The sequence below is a fragment of the Ambystoma mexicanum genome, chromosome 3p (genome assembly GCF_040938575.1).
Source record: "Ambystoma mexicanum isolate Mex_15411 chromosome 3p, UKY_AmexF1_1, whole genome shotgun sequence".
Taxonomy (NCBI): Eukaryota; Metazoa; Chordata; class Amphibia; order Caudata; family Ambystomatidae; genus Ambystoma; species Ambystoma mexicanum.
The window spans coordinates 1,077,587,423-1,077,600,067 of record NC_090925.1 but is presented as its reverse complement, the minus strand read 5'-3'; the positions used below and the strand labels follow the sequence as shown (position 1 = coordinate 1,077,600,067).

The 12,645-nt window shown below is 46.2% G+C and overlaps 1 protein-coding gene across 4 annotated transcripts in view; it reads left to right on the top strand.

The window, feature by feature from the left end:
- STK32A (serine/threonine kinase 32A) overlaps nucleotides 1-12,645 on the top strand; it is an 885,758-nt gene that overhangs the window by 211,439 nt on the left and 661,674 nt on the right. For all 4 annotated transcript variants that reach the window (XM_069652434.1, XM_069652435.1, XM_069652432.1 and 1 more), the window contains exon 4: nucleotides 2,727-2,878. In XM_069652434.1, coding sequence (XP_069508535.1) covers nucleotides 2,727-2,878 — 152 coding nt within the window. The remainder of the gene's footprint in view (nucleotides 1-2,726; nucleotides 2,879-12,645) is intronic.

Sequence of the window (12,645 nt, the reverse complement as noted above, 5' to 3'; positions counted from 1 at the left end):
ATGGAAAGGGCCACACATGCTGCCATCAGCCGCAAAACACCCTGTGCAGGCAGCCCACACCACAAGGGACCCCCATCACCCTTGACCATTCCCCCGCAGGCAGCCCACATGGGACCATACCCCGCTAGCAGCCCACACCAAAAGGGACCCCCCAACACCCGTGACCATACCCTTCAGGGAGCCCAAACCACAGGGGAGCCCCCCATCATCGTGGCCATATCCACAGGCAGCCCACACCACAAGGGACCCCCTCAACACCTATGACCATACCCCGCAGGCAGCCCACACCACAAGGGACTCCCCCATCACCCTTGACCATACCCGCAGGCAGCCCACACCACAAGGGAACCCCAACACCCATGACCATACCCGCAGGCAGCCCACACCACAAGGGACCCCCCAACACCAGTGACCATACCCCACAGGCAGCCCACATGGGACCATACCCCACAGGCAGGGGGGGGTGAGGCACTGGACAAACCTTTTATTTGGAAAATATCAGCCAAATCCATCCACAAGGTCAAATGTTGTTAGCAATAGAATTTTAGAATTTCCTATGGCTGATTGTTATTACCTTAACTACAGGGTGGCAACTGCTGACCTATTATGTGTGTGTGTGTGTGCAAACCTGTAAATATGAAGATTTACTAGTCACATGTACCCCTTTAATGTAATGTGGGAGAAGCGCAACTACTCCCAATCTACTGAGTGCTCCTAATTTACATGGCAAACTAGTGGTGGGGTATGGGAGCTCATTCAAACCCACCAGTGATGTAGAGCACGTACAATTTCTAGCACAGGCCTGCCTGTATAGGTGTAGTATTCCTCCATTTATAGTGTGGGTGCGGGTCTTTCTTGAAAATAAAAAAATACTATTTTGAATTTCTCCCATGCTAAATGTTTTATTTTTCTATGAGGGTGGTGGGCGGGCCTCAGTTTAGAAATAGTGTGGCAAGGATGCACGTCAGTGATTCCTGTTTTAAGACCATGTGCGGAGGCCCGTCTTCTCTGCCCTGCATGGTCTTCCTCATCACAACCTTTTCCCGGCTGCACATTTAAGCTTAGAAATGCAAACTTGCCACAGTTCTGAGGCGAACAATTGTGCTCGATGAACAACTCTACTGGATCTTCATTGGTACCTTTAAGTGTTGCCTTTCAGCTCTCCTTATTCATGGAACGGTTTCCTACTGGATTGTGCCATTATAAAACACTTCCATGAATCAGGCCCTATATTTTGGGATGTATCTTATAGTTTTCACATGGCACCAATATTATAATGCTTTGACATCATCATTTCTGCTATCACATTTTTTATTTTATTTTTCTGAAACCATAAAGGCTTATTTTGACCATTAACATGTTTAAATGTCCCTCGCACACACATGAAGATAACATTGACTTTTCTAGTGTGGGCATTTGTGGAGACTAACTTTTTCTGTGGACTGATTCAGCAAATCTTGTTGAAATAAGTATGTTCTATCATTGGTGGAACTTATTTTAACAGGGATTGTAATTCGGCACAAAGGGGCATTTCCCAACTCTGTCTCTTTTTATGGCATGCATGCATGTCTTAGAGGCTGTCCCCAGGTTACCTACCATTTTGTCAGATTTGGGCAAAAGGATTTCAAATGGCACAGTGCCACACTTAGGGCCTCCAAAGCACATCACCTAACTGGTCACATCCTTTGGACCACTTCTCCTGTTCCCCGGCTAAGGGGAGAGCGCTGGGCTAAGCTTTAGCAAAAAGGAGAGTTACTTTTCAATTCCCAAAATCTCCCAGCTCTTAGACCCAATTGGCACTTTACTGGTATCCGTAGCAGCATCATTAATCCTCACTCTACTTAAATACCATTACCCAATCACAGTGAAAAAGGTATTTCCGAGGGTTCAGAGGAAAATAGAGAAAGGGGTAAATATTAGGAAAGTAGTCTGTAGAGACCTGCGTGCTGAGCAGAGGGGCAGGGTGTATGGTGGGAAGGAGACGAAGGAGAGGCGGGGAAACACAGCTACCCTGTTTTTGTCAACATGACCCCAGCATACAACCTCACCCCTAAAATCCTTCCAATGGCTCCAGGTGGCACTAAGCATTTCATTTGATCTAGTGGGCGCCCTACACAGCGCCTTATGTAGCATGGGCGCTAAATAGCTTCTGAAAGGGGCCTTACAGTATCTCCGCACCAGAAATCAGAGATTATGAAAAGTGGCGCTTACATCTTACATGCGCCCCATGTATAGGAATGTGTGGGTTGATCTCTCAGGGCGAAGGGAGTCATGCTGTGGAATAACCTAGACCTGAATTTGGGAATACAAACATTCCAGGGATCAAAGGACCAGCTGTTGGACACCTGTACCCCCATCCCCTTGCTGTTCATGGCATGCTACAAAATGTATTTGGGGCCACAGTTGAGACCCCAACTGGGGGATTAAGCTGGCTGGGTGTACTGAGCATTCAGAGATAATGCAGATGGCGAGAGACATTTTCTCAGTGGCACCTAGTGAAGATCTCATGTGATGTGCTTTCATGCCGATGTTCTGCAAGGTCAGCGTGATGTGGTAGACTGACGTCTGCCTCTTGTGTTTGGGAGTATTGCTCTCGGGGAGAACTGTGCAGAACACAGGCACAGTGCCTTCATGGTCCCCTAGAATTGAGCATGAGCAGCACACCCCTGCGTGATGCAACTCTGCAAGGCTGCGAGCTGAGATGCTTCTCTTTCCTTTCTTGGCAGGTGTGCATTGTCCAGAAGAGAGACACCAAGAAAATGTACGCCATGAAGTACATGAACAAGCAAAAGTGTGTGGAGCGCAACGAAGTGCGGAACGTCTTCAAGGAGCTGCAAGTGATGCAACTCCTGGAGCACCCCTTCCTAGTGAACCTCTGGTAAGTGATCCTTTGTGGTGCGCAACGCCGCAGGCCATGCACTCGCTCGCCTGGGGGCGACTGGTGGGGAACTGACTAGCGGCGTACGGTGCACTCTGCCCAGTTATCAATGATGCAGGTGGATAGGCAGCACATTTATTTTATTTTATGTATTTACGTTTGTAAAGTGCACAATCGTCCCTTAGGCATCTTGGCACTGTTGCAGTAATCGTACTTAGTTAAGAGAGAAGTACAGAAGAAACGGGCATTGAAAACAATCATGTACAATGATGATACAAACACACATTGGAGTTACAGGTTGAGAGAAACACACATTAGAGTAACAGGATGAGAGAAAGCGTTAGCAGAATGCCCCTTGGTTACAGTGGAACATTCTTACGGTGTACAATAGGCTAGTGCCTATTTCACATCCTTGTTTGTAGCTGGACTGAGTGCCCTTTGCCAGGCTTACATGCATGGCATAAGGCCCATCACCTGATAGCTGCGTAGGAAGACTCCAGCCTCTGCCGTCCTGATTGGCTGCACCCCACACAACAGGATGTTTCACTCGCCGTCTTCAGACCACTTGCCAGAACCTCCTCCTAATGACTTCCACACCTGCACTTGCCTCTCCCGGCATCACCGTGGCCTGCTCATTGTCCCCCCTGCCTCGAGCTAGACCGTAACACGCAACCCTGCAGCACAGACCATTTTGCCACATTATCTCCCTTTATTTGAAGTCCCCCAAAGGCAGAGACCCTCGACCCCATCCTCTTTTGGAACTTAATTTTCAATATTGGTCTGATAAAAAAAGAAAAACATGGGAGAGTGCTTTTTAGGGAGATAAAGTTCAGTGCACTTAAATTGGCAGTAAACAATGTTGAAAGGATGGTACCTTCATGCGGCTAATGTACATTTTATTTTGCAAGCTGTAAAAGCACCTTTTGCCCCCAATACATTTGATGTGTTAAACTGAGTAAGTTGATTTCTTGTGTGCCAAGCTGACTCTTGTTCATGGACCACTGACTTCATGCGCACGCATGTATTCGCACTGAACAGGTGAAGGAGGAATCACGCATCCCTGGGCTGCCTATGGGGTTTGAGCGATTTCTAGTGTAGTGTAGTGTAGTGTAGTGTAGTGGAACAGGGTCCTCTTACCTCAAGTCTTCTTTTGGCAGTCTTTTTGTTTCTAACCCATCTTACTGCATCGCAGCTGGTACGCACTCTTCTGTCTCCATTACCTCTGGCAGTCTGGCAGGGTACTCCCTGCCCCCTCTGCGTGGCTGTCGAGGGACACAGAGTGCTGAATGGAAACATGCAGCACCTGCAAAGACCGCGACACCCGTCTGATGTCACGGCCCCGCCTCTAATGCTGTCCGTACGTGCCACTGGCTGCCCCTGTCTCAATGAATAGAATTAAGGTCCATCTGTATGGTCTACCAAGCCTTCCACAACCGGGGCCTTTGTTTTCTTTAAAACTATGTTCATAACTGTGCCCCTTTCTGCCAACTTTGGTCCTCTGGCAAAGTCTCTTCTATGTTCTTAGAACTGTTGTGCCGGTCAGATAGCACAGCGAGTTGAACACTCCCGCCTGACATCTGTGTGCAGACTGCTGTGTCAGGTTTGAATCCTGCCAAGGTCAACTCAGCCTTTCATCCTTCCGTGGTCTATACATTGAGTACCTCTCTGTGGGATAATAATGTCATCTGTTATTTCAGCGCTTTGAGAGCCATGGGTGTGTGGTGCTATGTAAGAAATTGATATTATATTATTATTATTAAAACGTGTAGATCGGAAGACCGAGCCACTGTTATGCTATGGAATGATATTCCTTTGACTCTACAAAAAATATAGCCTATCTTTTACCTTAAATCTGGCTCCAGGATAGTTGTGTTTGGAGAATACACTGGCGTATTGATGTTGACAAATTGTAACGTATACCTGAATTAGCAAGTATGTAAATGATACCGTGAAAATATTGATCTGCCATGACCTTTTACTCAGTAAACAGATCTTCTCTTTGGAATCTTTGGCCGAGGTGTGATTTCTGGAAGATATTGGCATTAATCTGTTTTGAAGACACAGTGACCTATGGTGCCGAGAGAATGGGAACTTGACAAATTCATTTCACTCCGGGAGCAGCGATTGACTGGAGTGTCTTTTATAATAAGCAAACTTTAACTTCAATAGTAATGGCTTGGCCAGTGAACTAGAAGGGGTCAGAGGGATGTACAACTTTCAGGGCAATGCAAGTTATCTGTATCTATGTGCTGTCCCTGCTTTTCTGGCCCTGGTCCGAGGCGAGGAAGTACATCTTTCTCACTTCAGACAAGGGGCACGCCCCACGAGAACCATTCAACCTGTGCAGTAGAACCTGGAGCGTTCCAAGTGCTGAATGGGATTACCACAATAACTGATCTCAGGAACAAATAACTGGACAGATTTAAAGAATATTGCAAAAAAATACTTTAGTATCAGTTCAATAAAGTAGGGAAACCTGGCGAGCATAACAAATCGCAGCTCACACACTCTCATCACATTTCAATTGCACAAAAAGCTTTATGCCCCCATGTATGTCAGCTATGACATAATCCTACATGGCAAAATGTAAAAACCTATTGGGTGGATGGATTGGTTAAGGGAACATGTATGCCTATAACTCATTTAGGTGTTAGGAAAATCATTGGCTGTGCCTTATCAAGTAGACATGCCTTGAACTACCTCTAACTACATATAATACAGATAATAGCAGAATAACAGCTGTGTATAGGCTTCTGCAACAATGTATAGTCCATCATTACATAGGTCCTCGTGACTGGTTGGCACTCTCTTCCAACCTTGGACATTCGGCCATTTAGCAGCAAGTAAGCAAAACGAAACCCAAGTGTGGGGAACGTCAGACAAATGCCCACTTGACTAATTAGCCTACCATCTCTCATCAGTTAGTCCCTAAGCCAAGGCTTCTTCTCTGTATTTGACCTTGCTTACTGTTCTCCTCCTCTGAACTTTAAAGGGAGTGAAGGTACATTGATATCTTCGTCTGGAGCCTTATGAATAGGCCTTGTTTCCTGGCACTGCACCACGTGTGAGGTTACCATGATTGTGTCCATTTTGATCTCTTATTTAATGCTATTTGATTTAATTGTATTTGGTGCTATTACTCTCTTTAGTCTGCATATACTTTCTGCACCTTTGATTGTACAATACTTGGCACTCTCAAATGTTCACTCCTTTACTTAATCTAAGAGAAATAGGTCCTGCGTACATGGCTTATCCTCTTCGACTCCTATCAAGCCTTCCAGTTGCCTCTTGCTGTGCATCCTTCATCCTTAGCCAAATAAATATTCTTTGTTCTTGCACGAATTTGTATTTCGAGTGCTTGTCAGATCTGCAGCTAGGAGATGAGCCCAGTGGGTGGTTCCATCATCTTGCCTGCCTTTGAATGGCAGGCAGCCACCTCTCCTCTCCTTCTCACGCCAGCGTACCCTACAACATATATACATCCACTTACCTAACCTCCTTCACAAACGTATATATATATTATACTTATATATATATATATATATCTACTTCTTAATTAAAAACATGCACTACCCTTCTAGGAACTATAACTATAAATAAGGGTAGATGTAAACATACACATATATCACAAACAATCACATATACAAATATACATGTTCTTATATGCTGATGCAGTTAACCACCCCTTTTCAATACCTTTTTCTCTGTGGGATGCTGTCTTTTGGGGTGGGCTGCCCCCATGTTGCCCTGTTGTCAAATCGGGTTGACCCCCCCCAGTCGTTTGTCTTTTGTGGTGCTCTCTCCACTACATGGGAAACCACTTCAACACATGCACCCCACACTCCAATTTATGTTGTTTCAAGAGGCCCGTCTACCATGTGGGGCCACCTTCATCATGGTATCCAAGGTATTACTTATGGTGGGACCCCAGCCCCATGCACTGGGAGGCTGTTATTTTCACCTGTGGTACACACCATTCTTCCTCTGTGGCCTCAATGCCTGGGGGTGGGGGGGCCCGTGCCACTGCTGTGTACCCAGCACTTGGTTTCTTCAGGTGATGCTCCTGTTGCTGCGGGGATGCTGCCTCAGTTCACCATCATACCCTCTGCACCTCAGCTGTCTTTTGAGGCCCGTCCCTTTGTTTACTGCACTAACCTGGCACAAAGCCAACACTCCTCTGAGCTCTAATTCTCATGCCAGAGCTTATTCTTTATCTGGCCCACGAGGACAGTGTAGCCGGGACTTTATTTTCACCCCTTGCCCAACATGGCGGGCAGAAGTCATCCGCCTTTTTCTGAGCTTCACCTCATTGGCAGCACCTGGCATATACAGCACAAGTGGACTTTTTTTCTAATCCCACCTGGTGTGGCCCAGGGAAAATGGGGCATCATCGTATCGCATTGTTCTGGTTGCACAAGCACAAGCAGTCCGGGCCCTGGACCTCCATACACATATGGTTCGCGACTTTGATGTTGCACCCACCTGGTCTAAGCCCCAGCCTAGCCATTAGCTCTGTATGGCCCTGTGATTAGCTAAGCAGCTCCACCACACAGCCCAGGCCTGTCAAATATGGCATACGTGGCTTAGTTCTAAATAGTCATTATGGTCTGTGGGGAGCTTGAGGCCATGACCACCCAGACAGCTGGGGTTTGCTGTTTCATTTTCATTTCCTCGTTCCCCAATAATTTTCATCAACTGTCTTTATCTAGATTGTCCACTCTCTCCTGCCCAGTCCACTCCTGTGCAAAGGAGTGCTGTCCTTTATTCCTTCTCTTTTTCCTTCATTCCATTCAGCCCCATAAGAGGTTGGATGCTCCAGTCCAGGTAAGTTCACAGAAACGCTACATACACTTTGTGTAACATATATTTTCCCTACATTGTGGTGTCTGTGTCTTTATTTCTTTATCTTCTTCAAGGAACATGTATGTAGCCCACACTAGTGGAACTCAAATTGGGTCAAAGGCATAGGATTGATGGTTCTCCATGAACCCATTGAAGAATAGACATTAGTGCCACTCATAAACCTTCCGTGCAGATGCACGTGCAGGAGAATAAACAAGACTTGAGTGTCCAACTTTTGGGACTGTTGATTACAATTTCCAGGAGCCTGAAATGTGCAAGCCACATCACAAATTAGGCATTGAAGATGAGCCAGGGCAATGGCGCTATGCTTAGGTATGCAGGGTCTCTAGGCATTTCTCCTCTGTGTGGAACATTTACCTGGCCAAGACATTTACTACTGTTCTTTATGTAGCAGGGGCTGGCAGATTATTAGTCAGCATACTATTACTAATGAAAGAAAGTGCTTTTTCACTTTATTGTGAAGAGGGACCCTCTGCACTTCATCATCTTTTGGCATCTGTGGTCTTTGGCACTGGGACAAGAAAAAAGTAATGGCGCCCGGGTACAGGTTCACAGTGATCTTTAATACAGGTTCAAAAAGACATACTGGAAGGCACACAGAGCTGCTGCAATCATATTGCTTATATAGGTCTTTTTGAATGATGCAATACTTGGCATTTCAGTAAGCATCTCTGATTGGTTCTCTTAGCCCAAATAAACCCCTGCCTTATCATTGATTGGCTGGCTTATCTGTAACTCACAAAGCGCACATTAGCTCATTTTAGCAAGCACCGGCTGACTGACACATAGACTGATAAGCTTATTTTAGGCCCATATGGACATAATTACACATCCATTAACTCGTGCCAAGAACCAAACCTTATCTGCCTCTCGGGGTCCTGCCAAATTTAATTGGCAGCTCATACTGTGAAAAACACCATGAGCTCATTTTATTTGTTGCCAAGTAATCAGCTGACCTGTACTAATTGGTAGCTTCCCATGCACTTATCTGATTTACTATAAACCGTGTCTGCTTTCCTTGCCTACATTTCTAAATATACCATCCCAGATGTGCTTATCTACAGTGAACTGCTGCCAAATAATATCTGCTATCTGCATGAGTAACGGCTTTGCACACCTGGTCTCCCGGTGCCATTTTGTATTTGCCATCCATTTATAATCTATCTCAGCCTGTTCAGCCTTGCTACCAAACGGTAAGTCAATTTACATTTGAGCATAACTCATTTTCTATCCAGTTTCTGGAATATATGTTTACACATTCATGATGTGCGTGTAATACCTGAGGCACTCTTCACGTCCTGAGTCATTCTGACCCCAAAAAATATGTGTCGCCTCACATGCACTCTTTATCTTCAAAAAACACTCATTTCTGATTTTTGCAATACTGGAACCATTGATCAACCTATCATGTTATCTGTGCTCAGTTTGAGGGGGCATGTGGTCTGGTGCCCTCATATACTATCTTGAATCTTCCCCATGTGACTGCTTATTATAGCAACCAGAAAGAGTTGGGCATGACATACTTTTTGTGTGGGGATTTATATAGCACCACAATCACCATACATCTAGTTTCAAAGCACATGCTAACTGTTCATACTTATTACCATCATCTTTACCCTCAATGTGGTACTTAGTTTATCACATTGTGTGGGTCCAGAGAGTGAAGGGCTGAGTTGGCCCGGTCGGGATATCTTATCCATGATGCATGAAATCATCCTTTTCCATTGGTATGACAATATGTACTGCAATCTGGAAAAGTAGCCCTGTATTGTTAACTAAATCATTGCTTAACTATTTATGGCTAAGTAATATCAGACAAAATATTCAATAGATATTGTATTTGTGTAGCATTACATTGTAAGTGCATGGCTGGACTCTGTTTGTCGAAGTCGTTTAAATTCCCAGACGATAATCCCTGGACAGAGAAACATACTCTTTGAATCAACTATCTGTTTAAGCCACCAGAAGGTAGAGTGAATGCAGATTTGGGTACCTTAACTGTATGATAGATCATCCCATTGTGAAGGTCTATAAATGATTAATACCTCAAACCTAATGTTGCCCGTGGCCCTACAGGGGCTGGCTAGTGCGGCTACATGCTTGACCTCTGTGGTAATACCTAGAAATAAAGATGCAGACACAAGAGTAATAAAGGTTTTAATAAATGTGTAGTGTGTTTATTTCTTTGTGCGTCTGTGTGTGTGTCTTGGGATAAACCATCCAGCCCACCATGGGGCTGGATGGAATGCTGAAAGAAAAGAAAAAGAAAAGAACAATAGAAAATAACTCCCCTGCCCAAGAATAGGCTGGACAGGTGAGAGAAACAAGAATCCAGATGGATTTGAAAGAAAAGACAGTTGTAAAGGACAGTTTGAAAAGAGCGAGACAGAGAAAGACATACTGGGGTGGGAGAGCGGTCGCTGCCTTGAACGCCCCAGGACCTAAATCCAACAATGGGCACCTGGTGGCATGTGGGGAGCCCACCAAAGAAACTAATACATGTGGGGCAAGCTGCATATGTCAATGGCTGTGGCGCCTTTTCGACCCACTGGTCAAACACAGTGAAATCCATGGCCCAGGCAGCAGGGCAGGTGCTGCCTGGGCCAACTAAGAACAGCCCGGCCTGGGCCACGTGTGGGGGGCGGTCCAGACTAAGCTGCCTGCCCATGCCCCCAAAGGCCTCCCTCATAGCCAACAAGGCTGGCCCTTCAATGAAATCTACCCGGGCTTTGTAACCAGGCGCAGCCCAGGAGGTGAAGCAGAGGAGCAGAGGGTGGAGTGGCAGAGATCTAAGTCCGGGGTTGGCATCGATGGCCAACGCAGGTGAAGAGGAGGGAGGAGGAAGCCCCAGGCTACTCTGAGGAGCGGCCCGGGTGAAGAAAGCCCCGGCAGCCCAGCATAGCATCCTGGGTGAAGGTAACCTGCCCACCCCCTGTGCCTCTTAATGCATCGCAGAGGGGGCGGGACTGAAGCACCAACAAAGTTTGCGGATCATGGCAGTGAGCACCGAAGCATCCCTGTTGCCACAGGGACGCTGCCAAAACCAAGATGGCTCTGGGCAACGTGGCAGTGCCGCTGAAGACAAAATGGCTCTGCAGTCGTGGCGGTGCTGTTGGGTGGACCCCCGAGCGAACGAGATCCACCCCAAAAATAATAAGATTACCACAGGTGCAACGCTGAGTGCACATGGGCCCTCAGCTAACAGGGCCCACCCTGAAGATCAAAAAGAGCCACGGCTGCACAGTGAACGTGGGCAGGTCCCTACTCATGCAGAGGCACACCCAGAACCTTTTAAAGAGAACAGGTTGTGTGGTGCATGTGGGTGGCCCCATGTGGTGGACGGGGACACCCTGAAGAAAGAAGAGGGGGCAGGTCCTAGGCATCATCTGTGGGGAACAGCCCCCAAACAGCACGATCGACAGGCACAGCCCTGCTTTCAGCACTGCATCAGCATCAGCCTGCACAGAACCAGCTCCCAATGAACAGCCTCAAGGTACTGTGAAGAGGTGACTGGCTACAGCAGTCACCCCATTGTGACATGGTGTTTTATGTTGTATATATGTTATAAGTCAATTTATATATGCATATAGATGTATATATTTTTTTAAGTATTGTTATGTAGCGTAAATGTTAAGTAGGGATAAGTATAGAGTTGGGGTAAGCATTAGGGGGTATATTTAGTAGGTTGGCAAGTTAAGTAAGGGTAGGATGGAAAGATGGGCATTTTTTTAAATAGAGGGTAGAGGGGAGGTACTCTGGCGTGAGCTCTCCGGATAGGTTGTTGGCCTGCCTGAGGTCGCGTAGCAGGAGGTTATACCCCACAGAGGCCGTCCTCTGGCCTTACATTTCATGTGGGTGGTACCTGAGTTTAGTTCAGCGGTCTTTTGTGGCAGACTCACCCTAGGGGTCCCTGAGACTCCTCCAAGGCAAGGTGAGCTGATATAGCGGGTACCCAGTTAGTTGGAACTCACGCCACGGCACTCGTGAGGTAAAGAGAAAAGGATCTAAGAACTCAGGGTGTAGCCCATCTTCTGTTAACATTGATTTTATTTTGGCAAGTGCCCCTCCCTATCCAGGTGGACTGGTGGGTGGGGCTGGTGGCATCCATGGGAACTGTCCTTGGTCCGGTGAAGTGGAGTGTACACTCTTGCACGGACCAGGGCCGGGAAACATGGACTACAATAATACAAATAATATTGTGACCTTTTGACTGATACAAGAGCAAATGGTATGAGGGCAAACAGCGTTTTTGGCCTGGTGCTAATTGCACTTACCTTGGTGCAAAGTTTCTGAAATATGTACCCCCAAAGAGGCATATAGGAACAACCTCACTGGCCATTCACGAATATAGCGAGGACTCTGCTCACCAAATGGAGGCTGAAAAACTTTCCTTTGGCCTCGCCTGTTGGAATATGGCACGGCATGACTGGCGACAATTTCAAATCTGTCTGAGATAGGGAAACAGCTGAAGCAATCATGCATTGTACTGTTTGTTTTCCGCATTATAAAAAGGTGGAATCAAAGATATCTTGACCTGTTATTACTGAATACAGGGTTTATTTAATGTCCCACTGCTTTCCTCCATTTACTCATGTCGGATATGCCTGCGCTGCAGCATTGAAACATGTTCTTTCCTTGGCTCCATCAAACGGGCAGACAGGCTTTGCCCTGACTTACAAAAGTCAGAATCGAGCTATTAGTACTCACTTGGCCTACTGGATGAAGGCCCAAAACTGCCTAAGGAAGACTCTTGGAGACTACAAGTCATTGCAGTTTGTCATTAGTCTTTCTTTTACACATATCCGTTTATCACAATTGGTGTTTATGCAGTGTTTTCTTTTTACGTTACTTGGTTATAGCAATCCTAAATAAAAATAGTATGCAGTGATTCCATAGAACACAAT